Source organism: Alosa pseudoharengus, unplaced genomic scaffold (assembly GCF_046254945.1).
Source record: "Alosa pseudoharengus isolate Yale_2024_CS ecotype anadromous, Long Island Sound unplaced genomic scaffold, YU_APseudo_1.1 YU_APseudo_1.1_scf_5, whole genome shotgun sequence".
Taxonomy (NCBI): domain Eukaryota; kingdom Metazoa; phylum Chordata; class Actinopteri; order Clupeiformes; family Clupeidae; genus Alosa; species Alosa pseudoharengus.
The window spans coordinates 32,674,466-32,696,570 of NW_027468837.1; the positions used below are offsets into that span (position 1 = coordinate 32,674,466).

At 42.0% G+C, this 22,105-nt stretch overlaps 2 protein-coding genes across 3 annotated transcripts; one reads left to right on the top strand and one right to left on the bottom strand.

Annotated features, from left to right (window-relative positions):
• The first annotated feature begins 9,535 nt into the window (after positions 1–9,535).
• On the top strand, positions 9,536–11,772 carry rpusd4 (RNA pseudouridine synthase D4). The gene is made up of 7 exons (XM_076267561.1): positions 9,536–9,936; positions 10,050–10,221; positions 10,301–10,505; positions 10,618–10,711; positions 10,941–11,091; positions 11,226–11,323; positions 11,518–11,772. Exons 1-7 carry the CDS (start codon positions 9,673–9,675, stop codon positions 11,725–11,727), a joined length of 1,194 nt encoding a protein of 397 aa, XP_076123676.1. The 5' UTR covers positions 9,536–9,672; the 3' UTR covers positions 11,728–11,772.
• A 734-nt stretch (positions 11,773–12,506) lies between these two features.
• Positions 12,507–21,140, bottom strand: LOC143103751 (transcriptional regulator QRICH1-like). Of its 2 annotated transcripts, none has more exons than XM_076267560.1 (12): positions 20,902–21,140; positions 19,003–19,283; positions 18,697–18,777; positions 18,348–18,488; positions 17,174–17,908; positions 16,196–16,355; positions 15,433–15,587; positions 15,175–15,289; positions 14,591–14,699; positions 14,063–14,214; positions 13,689–13,779; positions 12,507–13,318 (listed from the first exon to the last, which is right to left on the bottom strand). In XM_076267560.1, exons 2-12 carry the CDS (start codon positions 19,255–19,257, stop codon positions 13,129–13,131), a joined length of 2,184 nt encoding a protein of 727 aa, XP_076123675.1. In that variant the 5' UTR covers positions 19,258–19,283; positions 20,902–21,140; the 3' UTR covers positions 12,507–13,128. The 2 variants fall into 2 exon arrangements, with proteins under 2 accessions (XP_076123675.1, XP_076123674.1); XM_076267559.1 differs by having other exon boundaries at positions 18,348–18,506.
• Positions 21,141–22,105: the final 965 nt, after the last annotated feature.

Below are 22,105 nucleotides of genomic sequence, written 5' to 3' on the forward strand. Positions count from 1 at the left end.
TACAGAATAGAGGAGTATGTGTTATGCATGGTATGGAGGAAGATGGGACATAAGTTGATTGATGCTATATTTCATGTACAGTGCATATGCTTTTAGAATATGTATAGTTTTGACTGTTCTATGACTTTGGTAAAACCATGACCCATGCATAGGCATGCATTGTTAATTATTCATCTTAAACTATATTTATTAGTATAGCATTTTTGCCAGATGTCACAACAATAGTCACTTGGAGGCTAACTGCAGTTATCCCATCTGCACCCTTCTGTCAAATTAGGACATGATCATGTCCATCTTCAACTTTGCCTTCACAATTTCCCTGCATTCTCTAACATAAACATACTGTGCTGTCCGATTATTGTTTTAGACAAAAATTGTGCAAAGTAAAGGGGCATCATACAGGCCCCTCTGATTGGACAGACAGTAGATCAGTCAACCCCTGGGCAAGAGGTCAATTACTATAAGACTTGCAAAATGATGGACTGATACTTGAGTGTGATATACTGTATGTTTCAGTGACCTCTAATTCAGATTATGTAAACACCAAAACCACTTTCCTAGGCTGAATAATGCCTAACTATGTGTTTGTACAGATTACACATTGTGGAACACTTACATGGAAAAACCCACTTGGCTCTATTTAAAGATTCAACAACCATTTCCATTGATTCAAAGGGCCACAATGTAAAAATAGACACCAATTTTGCAACAAACCAGTCTGAAATAAGCCAAAGGAATTCACTCTTTGAAAATAAAAGAATGTTCCTCAACAATGCAAGATTCTAAAATTCCATGTTAAGTTAGATGGGGTCAGATATTCTTTAGAATGTGTATTCTACAACATTCTAATTACAGTTTTGTCAGTATTTGCTGAAGAATAATGCATAAAACAACCCTCATTTTAACATATTTCCACCAACTGGATTTTCATGGTCTTTTACTATGGTGTAAAGATGATCTTTTACTATGGTGTAAAGATCAAACAAAATAAATTCTGTTGCAAATAGTTTTGGGTCAGACCTTTGCCTGGACTATTAGCTCCGTTGTGGTATTTATACAAACTAACTATACGTAATTACATTATGCCCTGTTTGCCTATGTTAACAAACAATTTCAAAAAACTTATAATACATTTTTGTTTGTCTTGATGTAAGTAATCAACTCAGTAATTTTCATGGTGATATGTGAAGGTTAATTTTTTTCCCCTATTCACGTGAGAAAAATACTGTATAGGCGCATGAATAGGGTATATTTGGGTCTTTTTCTAAACTTTCCCCTATCGGGATTCTTCGGGGCTTTTTTTCCCTTACTCAGGACATATTGAGGATTCAAAATCCTCACAAGTTTACAAGTTTGCTTGTGTTGCAATTTGTTCAACCTTGACCCCTATTTTGGCTTAAAATGACTGGACTAATACCCAGTTAAGTTCAGAGCCTATGTTACCATAGTTACTAGCCTGATCATATTTGAGCGTTCTGGAACTGAAATCCCAGGTTTACCGCTAACTCTGTGTTAACAGTTAAGCCAGTAAACCTGCTTTCTGGAATACCCCCAAGGTCTCCTGTGTACCAAACAGCTTGACCGTAACACCAAAGAGCCAGGCTCATTGGTATGACAGACAGAGTGCATTGTCAACAATAGTAATGGCACATCATCACACTGTTCTCCCCTTCAGGAAGCACGTCCATGCACTTCACACACACAGGTGTTCTTCATGCTTCCACCAGCCATACCTCTCCCATCCTATGGAGGGTGTGCAAGAGAAAAAGCTCCACCAGTGCATCACATGTCAAGCAGCCCACTATGTTCAGTGCTGCTGCCATCTGAGCACAAACACTTTCGGCCAATCCCAAAGTCCGGACTCACAGACTTTGGTGCGTGTTCTCGCGAAATTCGTAAGGGCTAAGGGCTGTCCCAATGTCGAATTTCAAAGGGTGTGAGGGTTTGAGTACACACTTACCGAGCCCTTTACGTGAGTCTGCATTGGTGCAGACTTCACCAAAGGGAATTACCCACAGTTCAAAGCGTTATGACGTTTACCGCGGAGACCATAGAGAAATCCAGAAATTACAAAGGTAAACAACAGCACGACACACGTGCATGGTGCACGTGTTAGCAACGTCTTTGTTATTAAACATTGTGAAGTGTTGTCCCAATCCCATTTATACCTGTGCCCATGTCTCACACACTCACTCAGCACCTGAGATCCATTAAGTCTGTGAGTCTTTAGTCCTTAGGGCTCACCTGGGATTGGCCCTTTGACTGAATCCCGATCTCATCCCTAAGGTCTCAGCCCTGAACCCTCAAAGACTTAACTGACATCAGTCATAAGTGATCAAGTTTGCGTAAGTAAGGGTTAAGGGTTATCATTAATCGTTTCACGTCACAACGATATGAATGAATTCCCTTGAGTAAATTGTGCATAGAGGCAGACTTATGAAAAGGGCACAGAAAGCCCTCAAACACTTCACAATTTCGCAGTGGGACAGCCCTGAGCCCTCACGAAGTTTGTGGGAACGCACTTTAAAGTGTGAGAGTCCGTGAGGGGAGAGATTGGGATTCAGCTATTATCTGCCGGCCTTGTCCTCCTGCTCACACCTGGGTGGGAGGCGTCGCTAGGGCTGTATCATACATCTTAAAATAATAAATTCTTCTGGCCAACCATGGCTGCCCAGGGCAAGAGGCATTTGAGGCATGAGGGTTTTGCAGGGACTTTCCAGGAGCTCATGCACAACTTTTGGGAACCGGAGCTATTGAAGGTGGCGTTGAGGGGTGAGCATTCTCCAAACTAAACCGACTTATCTGGATCACCTGCCAGTAATAGAGTAGGCTTGGGCAGATTCACCTCAGAGAGAAACGCAGCCAGCTTCAGAACAGATGGGTGGCTCCCACTGCTTTTGCTGGTGATAAAAGAAAGGTCCATGCATTGTACATCCCTGAGCACCTAGTTCCTCATTGATGCACAATCCCACAGGGACACACAAATTCCTAGAAGGCAAAAAAAAAATCATGTCTTTGGTGTGCAGATTTTCCCCCAAGTCAACTTAGTTTAGGAGCTCCGTGGGTTTATAAGCCAAAATGTACACAGAGCGACCAACCTTTTAGTGAATTAGCCTAGAAAAGGGTCAAAGGTGGAAGTAAATACAGCAAAAGCATATTTGGTATCATTTGAATCGTAATTTTCTGTAGATTAAGAATTTCTGGTGCCTACAGCGCAGATTTGTACCAGAAAAAATATATAAGGCTTTGAATGGAGCATGGCACAATGAATTTTGGGCCAAAAACGTATGTTAGTACATTTTGATATTAGCTGATATCTCTTAAGCCAATTGAAAGATATTCATCAAACTTGGTCTACTTACCCACTATAAGTTGTCAAAGAGCTGGCAAGACAATTTAGGTATTGAGGTCAAAGGTCAAGGTTACAAGGGGTCACACAAATAACTCACATGCAGTATTTGGTTCATATCTCCAAAGCAGACTGATGGATCTTCATTAACTCTAGTACATTTATTGTATATACAAGTTAGATGAACTTAGGGACTCAGGGCCATGGGGTCAAAGGTTAAGGTCAGTAGGTACAAGGTTATAGACGGTGGAGACATGCTAATCAACATGCCAATTCAATTACTGTAAATATAGCCATTTTTTATGTTAACTTGTGTTTATTTAACATAGACTTGGTTGTTTTTGACTTGGGGAGTCCCTATCTAAAGCACAATGAGTTTAATATCCATCCTTTGTATATAAGAATCAAGAATCTGATTGCGATTACTGTAGGCAAATGTGCTTAGCAGTAAATGACAGTGAAATACTACCACTAGCATAGTCATGACCTGACCAATATCTCTTTCAATATTGCCCATGCAGTCCTTTCCACAGTACAAGCAGTGCTACTTCCAGCTATAAATTATATCTTTCTGTGCTGTTGTGACTTTCCATAAGTTACTATGACTGTTAACTGTGGCCCTTGCTATTTTTCCCTTCATGGACAAGGTGTTGTCCACTTTCTCCTGGCAATTTCTGTGACGCTGAAGACTAGCATTGTCTTCCAGTTTTGATGTTAGTAATGTGGCATGTCCGTTGTTATCTGTTCAGTTAAAGTTACGGGTGGGCAAAAAATAATATATAAATATTTTGGAAGATTTTGACGGTAGATATCAATAATATAATTAAATACGAATTTGTCAATCTCTTAAAAAATGGGATTTAATTGTATGAGTTACAAGCCACCTTATAATTTCTTACAAAGCACATTAAGGGACACAAAGTATTAGGATAGCAGTTCATTTTCTAAATTTTGTTTCTGAAATATGAGAGTGAGACCGTTGTAAGAAGCAATATTTTCCCCTAGGATGAATATCAGTATTTAGTTGTGCTCAGTACTGTCTTGATTCATTATTTTCCATTTCACTGCCATGGATGATGAGACAGCACTTGAAGAGGAACCTGGCATATGCACAGATCTTTGCATTATCTGCCAATGTGGAGGTGAGCTGTCATCTTGTAGCACTGGCTTGCAAAAGCTGATTTACTATAGCATTGCTATAGGCACCAACACATTTTTAAAGGGGTGGTTCAGGATTTTAGACAAAGGACCTCATTTCCAAGTTAGCATGTGTGATATTTATCAGTGGAGACCGCTTTCAACACGTTTCATCCAGTCCTTCTAGTTGCAGAGTTTGCAGGTGCTAAGCTAGCGCAAGTCATCAGTATGTGTTAGCCTGCCACTAAAAACAGTCTTACCCACTCCACAGTACACCCAGCCAAATACATTATAACGGCAGACAAATAAATTATAACAGCAGACTGTCGATGTAAATGTCTGTGTTGATAGTTTTTTTTTTCTAACATTATTCTATCCTTGCATTTCAATGATTGCATAACATTTTGAGGGACTAGTTTCTTAGCAGTGGTTAGTAATACTGCGCCGAAAAGTAAACAGAGAAGCGCACTCCAATCAGGATACTGTCGTGGAAAATGTCTACCCTGGAAATCCAGAGTTCTCGCCAGAGCACAATGGAATGAGCAATGATGCACGTTACTTTTACCCCTTGCATCCCGGGGAACCAATCAAATCGGCGTATCTGATATATGTGGGCCAGAGGCGAGCTAAACTGATGACGACAGCGCTGCAACGTTGGAAGTCAGTAGGCTAAACATTGGTCATAGTGTTATCCAGGGACGTGCACAGGAATTTTGAGGGGCACCCCCCCCCCCCCCCCCCCAAAAAAAACTAAAAAAAAACTCACGGGCTATATGAAGGACTGAGAATAACACTTCTATATATATAGAAGTAAAACACTGAAATACAGCACTCAATCACCTTAACTAATAACACAGAAAAACATGACTTGAGTCATGAAAATCACCAACATCAATATCCCTATCAATATCCTATCAAGTCACTGATAGGTTTTATCCAAATGTGGGCTCATCATCTGACCAATTACATATTATTGTTATTGCCATTATCATTATTATTTTAATGCCCACTAGTGGTATTTATGTTCTGCTCAGGCAAGATCTTTGAAATGATAGCCTATGTTTTTTTAGGTTACAATTATTTAGCATGCAGCTCTTTAACCTTGTACTTTCTAGCATGGTCCTCTCATCTCATATTTGGTGATCATCACTTAGGCCTACCTGCCCTATGTGCCTCCTCCTGGTCCACATTTTCCTCACATGTTCTGGAGGCGTGTGACTGCTCCTCATCTTAAATGTAATGTAATTATGAAACATTGCCATTAGTAGGCTAAAATATGAGTCTGATTAATTAATCAATTCGCTTACACAGTGCCATTTCATCTTTATCACAGAAAGTTTCTGTCTCACCTGCTGGTTGGCTTTTTCGCAGCCAATCCAGCAGTGATGTGCTGCCCTTTGCTGCCTCCCTGAATTGTCTCTCCCTCTCCTGAATCCGCCTCTTTTCAGTGGGCATCTTGGCTTCAAACAATAGCCAAAATAGTGAATAGGATTTAGGCATTTAACCATCTTGAATAAAATAATTAATGTGATGCATTACTTCCATCATTCATTCTACTTGCTAAAACAAAATGTGAGAAAATAACTATCAGCATACATGTAGGCTAGCTTTAGTTTGCCTAATGCAGGTGTGGGCAAACATTTTGGCTCAAGGGCCACATTGGGTTTTGAAAATTGGCCGGCGGGCCGCACAGTAGGCTAGTAGCATAATGTTCAAGTTAGTTCTGCTGCAAAAGATATAACTAAGAGTAGGCCTATCATCTCTATTTAACATGATGTTTTGACATTGTAAACGTTCTCTAAGAGTGAAAAGCAGTTTGCGCTAAAGCTAACCAATGTCGTCTCTGTCACAGGAAAAAAATAGCGAGCAGCCTGATAACCAAATTAAATGCTCGGCGGGCATTATTTAGGCTAAACGTGGCAAACTCAGCCTGGATTTATGAAGATTTCATAAAACTTGATGATGATCGTTCGTTTGTTATACATCACAAACTCACTTATTCCGACAACGTGGTTTCGCGACAATCTCCTTCTAAGGCCGCTCATGCAGGCTCAGCTCAGGTGCCGGTCGCGTGCAGCGCTGAAGCCCTTCCCTACTGACTTTCACTTTCGGTGCCCGAATGGAAGTGAATGAGGCTTTGCGATTTTTTTTATCTAGGCCTACGTGAAATTCTGCATCCATTGTACGATTTATTTATTTATTTATGTTCCCCTCGGAAGGGCAACGTGAGTCGAGAAGGCCATATGGGCAGTTGCCCGGGCAACCTGAGCAACCCCCCTGTGCACGTCCCTGGTGTTATCCAATTGTGTCGAAGTCCGGAATCATTCAGAGTAAACATTGGTCTAGTGTTATCCAATTGCGTGCAGTGAGATTTTCAAATGCATGCTTGGTGCCGCCCCTCGAGTTGAGCCATTACATTGTTCGTGGCCAGACCCTTAATCTTTCTAGATTAGGCCTACCAGGGTCTGGATTTTCCAGGCTAGAAAATGTCCACTTCCAAATCCAATTGTCCAATTAACAATTACCACTTGACTATTTAGTAATTTAGCATTCTGGAACAAGGCGTCCGAAGGAGACAATGTAGATAGAAAATTTTCCGAAGACTGTTGATCTTTATTCACCGTATTGCAATGATAGTACAGCCCATCCAAAGTCCAGACCAACCATCAAAGCAATAGGGAGGAGATGTCATCAGCTGGGGCCCCCGACAAGATCTCCCCTACGGATGGCTGTACACTATATTTTATACTCCTCAGCCCTTGAGAAGTGCCACCCTCTCACGCCATCTCCATCAGCACCCTTCACCAATCAGTACCAAGCAGGGTCGCTTACATTCGTGGAAACCATCTTCCCATCATGCATAAAACTATATGCAAACCTATGTAATGCATAGGTAACATATGTAAAATAGTGTAAGTTTTTCTGGTTCCTTCCAGTTTGGTGGCCTTCTTATCTTATTCTCTTCCTAGCTGGACAGGCCCCAACTCATAAGGCACAGTGGCCTCCTCATCCCTGTCCTGTCCAGTCCTCACCAGCTTGATAACACCCCCTCTCCCTTAACCATGTAAGGAGGAGATCCTCTCATCCTGGTACCCCCAGTACTTTTCCACTCACCCCACTCCTCTGACAGTTGGTCTAGCCCCCTTGGGGATCAATAAAGTATCTATCTATCTATCTATCTATCTATCTAGCCTACACAAGATACAATGACCTCACACTGCGAACAGCAAATGCAGTGGCATTAAGACTTATGACACTAATGACTACATTTATCTAAAACATGAAAACCCATGCAATAGTATAAACCTTTATGAAATCCATCATTACATCCCTTCACATCCTGAAAACCCATCATAATACCTAGTAGAATCCTAGTTTATATCAGTCCGCTGCTGCCGTTGCTTATATGCCTACCAACTTCAGGGAACAAAGTATAACTATTGCAATGCGATGCAAGGGTAGTTTTTATTTCTAACACTATTCTATCAACATAGACATTTACATTGATTGTCTGGCGTTATAATTTAAGTTGGAAATAGCTCAAGATGACAATGTTTATCAGATGTTTGACAGAAATGGTTTGGATTTCATCTAAAACTTCTGCTCTTCAGCTTGTCTAAATGAACTACAATGTTGTTATTGATGTACTGAATGTTATGTAATAGTACTTTGTTTTTTACTCCAATATAATTTAAGTTAAATAAATATAATACATTTTCTATGGGTACCAGCGCATTAGAAGTGCAGGGAAATGAATTAGCTGATAAGAACGCTAAGAAGGCATGCAAATCTCTTGAGGTCACCATGGATATAAATCATAGTAAATCTGAAATTAAAACCATAGTCAAATCAAAATCTAAGGGAAAATGACAAAGTGACTGGGATAATGCTATCACTGGTAGGAAATACTACAGTATCCAGAGGTTTGTGGGCAGTGCAATACCAACTACTAGATCTACTCATGAAGAAAACATTATCTCAAGAATGAGGTTTGGGCATACTGGTTTGGCTAGTACTTTATTTCTTTTAAAAAAGCATGCTGATGGAAAGTGTAGCGTATGTGACGCCGCTGAGACTGTAGAGCATGTTGTAGAACAATGTAATAAGTTTTAACCAGGAGAGACAGCAACTCATTCAAGAGTTGGAGATAGAGAGTGAGCCTTTAAGAGTAGAAACAATTCTTCAGAAAAAGTCAGGTGAAGTTTGTTTTAGAGCTTTGTTTCACTTCTTGGAAGAAACTCTGATTGGACTGTCTTTTTTAGCTATTATTAAGATTTAAATTAGGGCTGTCAAAATAACTGATTAATTTCGATTAATTAATTTGAAAAAAATTAACTGATTAAAAATAATAACACAGATTAATCGATTCCGTATGACCTTTGACCCCGAGCCATTGTAGTCAGTAACCATTAAACTGTAAAAAGAAGGAGAGAGAAGAAAATGTGCTGCCTAGATCATTGATTGGAACATTTATTTTTAAAAAACGGCCTGATGGTGTTGATTAAAATAAAGTCCTCTGCAATGTCTGCAGCAAGGAATTTGCATATCACTGGAGTTCATCAACTCTAAAGTCGCACATCAATGCAAAGAAATAGTGTTGACATTGAGGGGAGTGTTAATTTATTTTCATTGTGTCCCCTAGGTTATATCTGTGGCCTGAAATACCTTGTATATGAAAAAAAACTTCTTCCTGAAGCACTTTTGAATTTATTTCCTCAGCATATTAAGTCATATCATAGATTATTATGGCCATTATTAAAATAATCATAAAAGAGTTTTTGAACTTTAATGTCACTAATGGTGATTATTCAATGATTAATTTGAATTTAAATATTTAAAATACTTTCACAGCAAATATTATATATGCGATTAATTTAGATTAATTAATCACAGAGTATGTAATTAATTAGATTATTTTTTTTAATCGATTGACAGCCCTCATTTAAATATATCCAGACACACACTCCATTTCGGTAGGTGGCGGTAATGCTTCCAAACGTTGTTTGCCAACCGCCATTAAAAAGGAAAGAAGACGAAGAAGAAGAAGCGAGTAACCCGGAACTGGTACGTCGGTCCTGCTGTTCACATGTCCACAACCTTTTACCAGAGAGCTCTGCTTTTACTGTATATGGTCCACAAGTGTCCTGTTTTTAGTTCTTTACGAGTTTAACGTAGCGTACACAATAATGACTAAACTATTTGTGAATGGCGGAATAGGTAATGCATGTCTACACTGTTTGAAAACGTGGTCGTCATGTGAAATACTGTCTGTATCAACGTTACAGACTCAGGTTGTCCGCACGCTTATGAGACCCGTAGGGAAAGAAACTGGTGGTCAAGTATCAAAAAACAATAGGGGTCTGAAAGCTATTGACCTTGTACAGCGAGAACGTGAGTCTAAAGGAAAATCCAAAAGCCGAAAAATACCAAAGACCGATAATTTCAAAGAGGTTGGTTGACAAATATTATATGATAGGCATGTTTCTTGTGATGAGTAGTCTAGAACTTCACGTTGCAGTATGAAGATCAAGTTCATATGGTTATGTCTGCTTATGTTTTTCAGACGCACACTGCAGTCTCCCCGGTGCAGCACAGAGTCTCACAACTTAAACAACTTAGCCAACAGTTACAAAATGTACACCCTAACGTGCTAGCCAAGGCTTTACACAAAAGCATAATCTTCCAAAACCAAGATGTAATCGCGATCAACAAACCTTATGGAGTTCCATTGCACGGTATGGTTTTATGCGGATACTAATGCAGACATTGGCTTTATTTTAACCTAAACCTATTGAATTTTCATGTCCAATGTAGATTCAACGGATGCCACAACCAGCATAAAAAATGTGTTGCCAGTGTTGGCAAAAATGGTCCATGGTATGCGGACAGAAACGAGGTTGCACATTTGTCACAGTCTGGACAAAGATACAACTGGTACTTTACTGCTTGCCCAAACAGAAGAGGCAGCTGACCACATTCACAGCCTCTTCAAGGCCCTGCAAATGGAGAGGAAGTACTGGTACAAACAGCTATGGAGTTCTAGATGCAATATAGAATAATTTACAGCTGTGTTCCCCCTCCTTGAGGGAACAAACCTCAGTTAAACACTCAAGCTTTATTTTGCTTTGCAGGGCGGTGGTCGTTGGTGTACCTGTTCCCTCAGAAGGGGTTGTAGATATACCGGTCATTGAGAGAGAGGTCACTGGAGCACAACCCCACTTTAAGGTAAGTTACATTATGAGTGGACATTACATGCAAAATCATCATAGTTCCAGATATAACACAGTTATGACATTGGTCTGCAATTGTGTATTAAAACACACATTGTGTTGATTTGTGTAATGCCTCCAGTTTCTCTGCCAAAGCACAAGAAATCTACAGGTTGTTTGTTAGCTAAGGCTTATTTAAACAACACATTTTGCACACACCCTGACCTTGAAATCATTGGCATCAGATGGGGCTTAGTCCTCTCTTCCGCACCAGTGATAACGGAGAGGGCGTGACTCGGGTTCGAGCCAACCGAAGTGCCCATAGTGCAGTGACTAACTATCGTGTGCTGGACAGCACCCATGGCTGCAGCCTTGTGGAGCTCCAGCCAATCACAGGTGAGTTGTGTCTAACCAATCTTACCTTCCAATGTTGCTAAAGAAGGCAGCTTTTTTATTTTGTTAACAGGCATAGTCAAATACATGCACCTGGGATTTACAGGACTTTTTTTTCTCCCCCTTTTAACCTTTAGCCGTGAAGCATCAGTTGCGAGTCCACATGGCTTTTGCACTTGGATGCCCCATCCTGGGTGATCATAAATATGCCCACTGGAATAAACTAGCACCTCAGGTAACCATTTCATCTAACATCTTTAACTGGAAATTGGTCTCTGGTAAAGTTGTTTCCAGTTTGACAATTAACTTATCATTCAAGGTGATTTCATAATCAATAGAGTGAATTGAGATTGAAGACAAAAGAGTGGGCTTTTCTACTACTTTTGAATTGTGCCAAAATCCTAGATAAGCATTTCTGTGCATTTCTAGCAACTGCCAGAGGGAGTTTTACGTCGCTTGGGCCTGGAGCAGAGCAAAGCACGCCATCTTCCTCTACACCTACACCATCGCCAGCTGACAGTCCCCGGGTTCAGAGGTCACCGCGAACTCATTGTATCCAGCCGGTTACCCAGGTTCTTGACAAGTACTTTGCAAAGGCTACATATTTCCCTACCAGACAAAAATGGAACTGAGACATAGACATCCAGACACACCAGTGATGTTTAAAAGTCTCTGATGACCGAGGAGGAGAAACGGGAGGCTTGGAGTCTCCAGCTCTCTCTTCATGGGTAATCCTTGTTTAGGAACCTACAACAAATGGATCAAATAGCTTGTTTCATGCCCATATATGGACTGGGTTTCTGCTCTGATGAATCAGATATTTATAAGGCCACTTGTTTTCCGTTATTAAATATGAACTACGATACGCTACATTTGTTGTAACTTATAAATGTGCTCACATTTCTGGAGGCTTTAAGCTCTGGGATGACAATGCACTCATATTCATATAGAGAGCAAATGAAGGAATGCTAATTGTATCCTGTATGTAGCTGTAATAAGTCACATAACACTTCAAAACTCAGACCTTTGTTGTGTTGAACAGCTACTGACTTACTCCAAGGTAAGCAGGTTTTTGCAGGTAAATTCAAGTGTTTATGCTGAATAAAGGTGATTTGCATATTCAATAATATATATATATATATATATATATATATATATTCTCCTATTGTTATTTCAGAGTCGTCAAGTTGTAAATAAATTAAACCTACCGATATTTGTAATTGGTCACTAAAAACAGTAATTTGGGGAAGGCAAAGAAAGTGTTTACCAATATGTATTGATATTCCAATTAATTCATACAATCATGATGACTAATCAAAACACCTGTTTGTAAACACCTTTTGATTTTAACATAAAAACAGTGGCAAACATGGGAGTAAACCCCCCCTGAATTACAACACACCACAAAGGACAAAAACTGTACAAAAAGCATGTTTGAAACCATGAACTTTTCCTGCATAACCTCCCAAATCCAGTATATCAACAGAGACAGGAGATCAAACATACAGATATAAAAATAAAAAGCAGAACAGAAATCATATTTCATATATAACCATACTGCAGATTACGTGCTACAGGGAGCCATGACCTTGCTCTGTAGGGTCTTCCTCACTAGTGAAGGCAAAGTGTGAGGATCAGAGCCAACGGATTTGAGTAGGTTGGAGACGTGCATGTGTGTCATCTTCCCGAGCCGTCTAGATCAGAAAAGGTGTTTCTCTTAGGTCTGTTCACAAAAGAGATTGAGTACTTATTTTATGAAACTTGCAAATGACTGGTGTAATTAAGCTTTCAGTTCATGACTGAGCAACTTTAAGACAGGCTCCATTCACTGTAGTGGGTGTCATGATGGTTGTTGTCAGGTGATTCAACAGAGATGTTTCTTTAGGTGTACATATTCTTATATATACTTTACGTAAAAAAGGTGAAAGGCCATCAAGTTCAACTTCCAGCAAGGAATGCTGGAATCCTCCCGGCTGCTGTCGGCAGGGAGCAGTTCTAATAGTGAATCCTCCACAATGGACGGACAGATGCTCACTCTTGTCAGTTTACATTTGTGGACGCTATGGCGATGACCTCTTGGATTTCCCGCACCATTGTGATGCGTGTGAGCATGTGCTCCAACTGCTGGCTGGGGATTGGCTGTGTGGAGTACCAGATAGGGCTGTTGGGAACGACCACTGGCTCCGGAGTCAGGTAGTATGTATCATTCCGCCCCTTAGCACACTGAGGGCTGTAGGACAACATGGAAAAGATGGATGATGAACAAGGAAAACCCCAGCAGCAGTAAACCAGGACAGCCGAATGAAACAGCAAGGTAATGAGAACTCATGAGGTGCAGCAGACTGAGAAAAAATTTAACAGTACTGAACATTTTCGATAGTTAAGTATTTTCTACTAGGATATATTTTTTTGTGTGATGACAGAACATCGCCTGTATATAACTGGTAACAGAACGACACCCGCCATACATGTTTATATATTCACTCAGACAACATTTCATGAAAGAAATACATTTTCTGCAGCAGTCTTTTCTTCTTCAAGATAGTGAACAGGTTGAAACAAAACCACATTTAACAGACAAGGTCAAAGGTTAGACCCACCATTTGAAGAGGTAAAAGTCATAGAGTTTGATAGGGCATCGTAGTGGATTCTCGGGGTCCTCTGCCTGCTCTGCATACATGTCGTCAGTCACTGTGACAACAGAATAAAAGTTTGTTTGTGTGGACATTTTTATTTTGGACAGTTAAGTAATGTGCCAGTTCTGCATAGATGTCTCACCAGTCATTGATTAAGATGACACTAGGATTTCTCTATCTTAAGAAGACTGCATGACAAATAGCTATTGTCACATATGATACTTCTATTGTTACAACAATGATCCAACTTGGCGTGATGGAACGATTTTTCACAAACACAAACATGTCTTCCTCTGCGTTTTGACATTAAGGAGGTGCTGTAAGGCCGAGCCCCTCACCCTTCTGGCCAAGGTGATGGGGTCCTGAGCCCTTCAGATAGCGGATGGTGGTGCTCTTGTCCTTGTGGTTGGATGGGTTCTTCTTTGTGTGTCTTAGCACTTTGGAGAAGGCCACCTTCATATGCTGCTCCACTGTTGTCAGCTGGAAATACCTGACGTAGACATATCACAAGCAATTTCAGCTAATCAAATGAGTCCCTCTCATACAGCTAATTGTAAACAAAACTATTACTATAGGCTACATGTAGAATGGGACAGATGATTAAAGGCTAAGCTACACCAGGCATGTAACTGCAGCGTTCCGTTCGCGTTGCGTCTGCTGGAACATTTAGCTTCCACTGTAGTCAATGAAAGTAGCTACACCAGACGTGATAGCGGCGCGTACGTTCGAAAAAAAAAAATGGATTTTTGCACGTCGCGAACGGAACGCTTCAGTTACGCGCCTGGTGTAGCTTCCCTGTAAGACAGACAGGGAAGGGAAGATGGAGGAAGAGGAGAATCAGAGGAACAACATGGTTTTCTGCTCACTTGGTGTTGAAGTACATGAGCGTGAAGAGGAGTGTGGAAGGCGAGTGGGCCCCGAGCTGCTTGCACTCCCACAGCATCTCTTCAGTTACGTGACTGGGGATGATGTAGCCTGTGGGGAAGAGAGGCCAACACACATGTGGTCAGCTACCCACAACACTATTACATGAGACAAGGGAATGTTGTGTGTTTCTGTGTGTGTGAGTGTGTGAGAAAGAAAGCATGTAGAAATTGAGAGCTACACTAAAAATATATATATGTGATAAAATAATGCATTATAAGAAGTGATGTAAGATGTGGTGATGATACAGATCTATGTAAAAAAAACTAGATAAAGCATCCATTAATAATGGTTCTACCATCAGCAGATTCATTTAACATGTCCTTTTAGCCATGCCATAATTGGCATTATCATAGTCATCATCATGTTCTTAAAACAAGGCACAAGCTTTAAATAATCAATTCAAGGGGTTGATTAAATAATCAACCTTAAGGGGTTGTACAAAGCACTTAGTACTCCACCCCCCTCCCCCACCCCCCCCACACACACACACACACACACACACACAATCAGGATGATGTCTTACCTAGTGGATGTACATTAGGCCTGTACTCTTCAAGTACTTTGTGTAAACACTGTGAGAAGCGTGTATAGTAAGGATCGGAGAAGATGTCATCTACCCGTCCATTTTCAAACAGGTACTATGAGGAGACAAAAGGCAGAATGGGATGAAAAAGAATTTCAAATACAAGAGACATCTTTTTGTGTGACTTACTTTACAGCTCACTTTATAGAAAAGAAAAAAAAAACTATTGGGCTATCAATTCAATAGAACCGGAGATACCTTCTGAATGCACAGGAAGACGTAGTAGAGGGCGTCAGCCTCAAAAGGCTCCTCCTCCAGGCCTTTGGCCTCCTGCGTCATCAGGGACAGGGCCACATTCAGCTCGGCCACCGCACTCGACACCAAGTCCTCACGGAACCGCAGAGGCTGACGACCTGGGCAAGGGAGAGAAGGGAGAGAGAAGAGGGAGAGAGGGAGGGGGGGAGAGAGAGAGAGAGAAACACAGAGAAAAAGAGAAAGGGTCAACTGAATGTGTATGCCTAATTGATTGTTTCCCAACCATGGGGTCGAATGAAATATCTTACAATCGACCAGTACATTACATAAAAATTCAAATAATAAAAAAAATATGAAAACCACTATGATATCCAAGCTAAGTAACTAATTGGATCATTCATTACAATCTAGCTATGTAAAAATAAACTTAGACATCCCCTATAAGATGATCATGGGTAATAATGCTTGATCAATGCTCCAGTAGCAGTAGCAAAACAACCAGGCGAGTTAGTCGAACAAACAAATTAGCTTGCTGGGACATTTGGGGAAATATACCGCTCTCAACTGAATGTTACAGCAGAGATGAGATGCGCTCTCTCTCTCAACATGTTGTGAATGATTGGGGTCTTGTGACATCAAAATAGGGTCGTCTGCCAAAAATGTTGGAAACCCCTGGCCTAATTGAATAATTAAGTCAACAGTCCATTCAAACTCCCAACTTGTCCCAGCCAATCCGATTATGCATACATAATCCTCCTGTACTCACGTCCAATGGGGGCCAGCTTGTTCTGCTCCTCCTTGTCCATCTCGGCGTTCTTGCGGTGGACCCAGAGGCGCCACACCTCCAGTCCCTCCTCTGGCTTCAGTGAGATGGGGAGCATTAGCTCTGTCGTGGTCTCGCCTTGCTGCTCTCCCTCCACCTGAGCCTGGACAACACCGTTGTGGTCAACAACTCTCATATACAATTAGGTAACACCCTATACAAATATGTGTCCTCATGAGTGAACTGAACTAGTGCAGTCCTCCACTCAAATCTTCATGGATTTCTCAAAGATATTCTAGAGACTACATGGTTTGAGTTAGATCCCATAAATGGAATGATATTCATCAGGGACATTTATGTCACTAAAGTTACGCAGGTGTACGGCCGTACACACCATCAGGCTACTCAACAACAAGAGAGAATTTCCCCTGTGTGTGTGTGTGTGTATATTCACACCAAGTTAGCATAATTTCCCAACTCTGCACAGTAGCCCATTAACTGCATGACAGTAGGCTATTTACAATTTTCTGTAAGCAAAGTTTGTAAACATGTTCTCAAAATCAACTTAATCCAGAACTATATGCACACGCACACATTTTGTTTGAGCAGGAGAGAGAATACACACACACGCACACAACAATTACAGAAGGTACTTGTTTTTTTTTACTACCTGGTTATCAGCACACAATGTTAAGCTAATTCACTAATTCAAGACTCATCATGGATATAACACGTTTTTTTTTTAACAACGAAATCAGAAACGATGGATGCAACAAAGCTAGGAGTTATTTCAGATGGGCAAGAACAAAGCAGGCAAAATTGGTGTGCTTGTCAAAACGTTTGGGAACAATACACCTCTATCTCTATAACAATGTAATGTGTTAAAACTATGAACAACATTTATTTAACCAAAGGAACGACATGGCTTCAAGTGTTTGAGTCAAACCCAGCGTGAGCTGCCCTCCCTGCCCAGTATCTGACCTGTAGGTGGAGCTGTTGCTCCTGGCCGTCTGTTAACTGGCCCTGCTGCTGCGGGTCCCAGATGTGCAGGGCCTGCGTGGCCCCCTGATAGGCCCCTCCCACTGTCTGCACCGCCACGGGGATGTGGATGTTCCCGTTCATGAACTGCGCTGGGAACATCTGCACCACCTCCTCCTGTGTGCCCGTCCCCGACGATGCCACCACCTGGTGCTGCGCCACCCCGCCGGCGGCCATCTTGTCTTTGTCGTCAGCGGCGGTGGTTGCCGTGGCGATGGGAAGCGTCTGCAGCTGCAACGCGGCGCTGTAGGCCTCCTGCGGGATGGCGATGTGCGCCACGCCCTGCGGCTGGGGCGCCGAGTACACGGGGATGGTCCAGGTCTCGCCCGAGGGCCCCGTGAGCGTGCCGGTGGTGCTGTACAGGTGCGTGCTGTCCACAGTCAGCAGGTCGGGCCGCAGCGACACGTAGCTCTGCTGGCCCTGGCCCTGCGGGATGGCCAGCACGGTCGCCAGCTGCTGGCCCTGTGGCAGCGCGTACGACACGGTAGCCAGCGGCATGTCCACCTTGCGCTTCTTGGCTGGCTGCAGCACGCCGGCGGGGCTGGAGCCGCCGGGTCGACGCTCGGCCTCGCGGGGGGAGCCCTGCTGCTGGCCCTGCTGCAACGGAGACAGGGCCTCGACCGTCTGGATCTGGATCTGCTGCCCTCCCGCTACCGCAGCCACCAGCTGCGCCTGAATCTGAGGAGAACACACAAGATACTCTAAGGGCTTATTCAGGGAGATGTGTGAGCGATATACAATGTATTTAACATACATTTATAGGTGCATAGAGATAAGGATAAAGGGGAATCGGTATCGGCTCCCACACACAGCTGCGCGCAGTGCAGTGCTGGACACGCATCCCGTCCACTTTACATGGGCTTACGTCACCCGTTGCCGAACTGAATTGTGGGTCCGTTGCGTCGCTTGCGTCGAAAAGTTCAACTTTTGCTGCACCGACGGACAACAACGGAAGGCACCAGCCAATCAAATTACAGTTATACTTCAAGTCATTTGCATAGCTACCGCCGGGAACACCCACTGGCATGCGTTGACGGAACGCAACTGTGTGTGGGAGCCGTAAGTGTGTGTTTGTGTGAGTGACTGGAGCTTGTCATTAAATGCACACTGACTGTACCTGTTGATGCTGTTCCTCTGTGAGTTCTCCCTGCTGCACAAGCTGTGCTGCCGTGGTGATGCCTTGCAACTGCTGGTGAGAGGGTGATGAAACCTGCAGCACCTGGCCCACCGTCTGACCCTGGTCACCCTGTATCTGCACCTGCCATGCAGAATGACACTAGGAACATTTGTAGTCTTAATGGGTGGGCTATGACTACTGCAACTATTGTAAGGGAAATTAAAAGAACTGAATTGCAATGCATGAAGCTGGCTGTGTCAAATGGGCACAGAGGAGTTTAAGCTAATCTAATATGTATTTTGGTAGTTGCGTCTAGATATTTTAGATTGTCTGAGGGTTTACCACTGACCTGCACCTGGATCTGCTGCTCAGAGGCCTGATGCACAGCTGCAGCCAGCTGTGGCGTGATCTGTGCAGATGTGACCTGCACCTGGTTAGACACAGCCAGGCAGACAGACGTCGGTTAAACTCATATTTAGTTATTTCACAGACACCTTTAACCAAGCTGAATGATGAAAACATATATTTTGCGCACTCTATTTTTAGCTTCATATTAATTACCCTACTGCACCCCTGTGCATTTCCCATCAGTTTTCATCCAAAACGAAACTCATTTAAATGACATTTTCTGACTGGTTGTGGAAAAAGGTCTTACAGGGCAGGCGAGCTCCAGCAGGGACCCTGCCACTTCTGTGCTGTCTGTGTAGATGCAGTTTGCCCCCTGCTGGTAGACCATGGTGGTGGTGGTGGTCGGGGTGCCACCCTGCTGGCTGAACTCCTGCAGCACCTCAGGGCCTTTGGTGGCCAGTGATTCCAGAAACTCCTTCATGCGATGCTGTGGCACGGTGCGGGCCTTCTGCCTCACGTACTCATCAAAGGAAACCGTGCCGCCCTCCATCGGCTCGCTCATGGCGTCTCACAACCCTCCCCTGGAGCCTGTGGCACAACCACATTGATCGTTGTGTAGCAGATGGCATTCTGTTTTGTACATTCACTTGCAATGGCTTTTTAAATCCTTTTTAATTCCTCAATGGTGCATGCAACAATATTATCCAAGATAAAAATCTTACAATAATGACAAACCTACAATTTTCCGACACTGTCCTTTATGCATATTAACTATTGGTAAAGTGTATACATATACTTTTAGATTTTAATAGATGGTGATGGGAGAGAAGAAAGGTTAGTTGCTATTGCTAGTCTAGTTAACCACAATACCATCATACTGTCATATCCAAACTTATTTACTTGACCTACCTGTTATCTTGAGGACACTTGGTTATAACCCAAAGTCATATAGCTATCTAGAAAATATATGTTCTTAGGGAAAACAAGGTAAAATATATAACAAATTGTTCTAACAACAACATAGGGGCATAACTGAACATTGCATACCAAGAATATGAACTCTTCTGATATTGCATTAGTAAGGTTTGTAATTTATCATGCCAAATCCTACAATTGTTTTTCAACAGTCGTCAAGCATAGATTATAATCTTGCCAAATATTACAACATTTTGCCAAAGTGTGCTTAGGTGCAAGTGCATTTTCATGCACAACATGAAATGAATACCTAATGAAATCCATAATGTCAATTCCACAATTGCACTTTACCAATATGTACAATAAAGATGCATTCACTAAATGCATTGTCTAAACGGGGGGCCAGCAGAATGTATACCTGAGAGGGTGGGGCTGTGGGCACTAGGCAGCTGTGCAAAATGTTGGGGGTGGCAACCCATGTAGCTGTTTCCCTTTGACACAGATTATTTTGTAAACTGAGGGCACATCATCTTATTACACTCACGTACGTTTAGAGACACTATGTTAAAATCTGAAGCTGGTCTAGTTGAAGATATACGCGTATAAGCAAGTTGTGACAATCACGTTGTCGAGACGGTTTTACTCTGGTTCGTCACTATGTTCCCTAGGTGGCTAGCTAACGTTAGCTAACAAGTTGGTATCAAAATGAACCAGTTTGCTAACGTTAGCTAGCTAATGTTAGCTCCATACCCACCCATTACGATACCGCATTTCATGTGTTTATGTTATGCCAACTAGCTAGTCCGTTAGCATGGTTCAATATAAAGTGGGCATATTGGCACATTTCATAATTACAATTTCAATGAGTACATTGCATTTTAACAACACATAGATTATACAATATTTCAAATAACTCCTTGTAATTCCTTGTGAAGATGTTTACGACCAGAAGTAACAGGCTACAAGCAGGTAGCTAACGCAGGCTAAAGAGGCATCTTCCCATGCTACCTTAAATAAAACCAAAACCTCCCGTTCCGCCAAAACACTCCGTTCAAAAATAAAAACCCCACGAAACTTATTCATTCCTGTCCACATGTCATTACCATTTGGACTGTGGCTACTGAAGATGTAACACTGCATACTTATTCTTATTTCGTCCAATTTACTGAAGCGAAAAACAATACCAAAATGACATGACGTGGGCTTATTTGTCGGCAGTTTAGATATCTGCGCTGCTATAAAAATAAAAACAACACAATCTGCAGAAGAATACTCACGAGAAGTATCTTACCGTGTTTAATGATCTTATTGTGGATTGCACGGACCGATGCGGGTATAAAAGAGAGAGATACTTATTGCATATAACTAGCTGAATAGTTGAATGCAGACGGAAGTAGGCCCTCTGTCATAGCACACGTCCCCGGACTGTCCTGATAACCGAAGGCCGTTTCAGAGAAGTCTAAAGACGGAATGAGAGCTCCCCCTTCCGGCTACACGTCTTCCATAAACACATTTCCTAGTTCGTGCACGAGGACCACACATCGACACATTTCATCACACCGGGAACGTGCATTGCGTGTACTCGAGTCCCGCTCCAATAATAAAAAAAACGTAAACACGAATTATGTGGCTAATGTGTTACCTATAATGTGTGTACTAATAATTTGTATACAGATAGAGGAATACAATAGTTTTATATTTCACACTAAAGGTTTGGTTTTTGGCTCTGATATGACTAGGCCAATTACTTCATTAATGTGCAAAGGGTTACCTTTCCTGAATTTAATCATATCAACATGTGGCACACAGATTTTTGTTGTTTTTTTGTTAAATGAAAAACAATTTTTTTGTTGCCTAGGCTAGTAGACCTATTTCTCGACACTTTTATTTATAAGGCTATTTCAAAAGGCTCAACTAAATTGAGATTCTGTGGTCTAGGTCCACTACTACAGTCCCATAGCATTACTCTAGTCTTGTCTTTTCGGTCAAACATAAGGAATATGAAAGCATTTTTGCATTGGCTACATAATGAAGAACGAATCTATTTGTCCTTATGTAGGCTTAGGAAAACAGTCTGACATCAACATAGACATAAGCTATTCTCTTAATATATAGGCTATAGCCTATAGCCTACATAGATATTGTTCTTATTGAATATTAGGCTACTCAAACTTCTTACTTCAAACTTCAAACACTTGTCCCAATAGCTGGCCGATAAATGCATAGCACTTAACATTCATTTAGCCATCTGTCAGATTCAGGTTAGCGTAAAGGGTGTATGTGCCTTTAACAGCACTTTATTTGCTTCAGTCCGCCTTAAAGAGCTAGGCATGTGCTTGCGAGGGCCTCCCCCTGTTCACCCTACAACATGCTGCCAGGCCGCGCTCTTAAGGTAGACCTGACTAGATCCGTGGTGCGCACTCATGTGTCATCTTTAGAAGAAAGGAAGGAGTTAATTCCCACGGTCTCCCCCCCCCCTTAACCCTACTCTGACC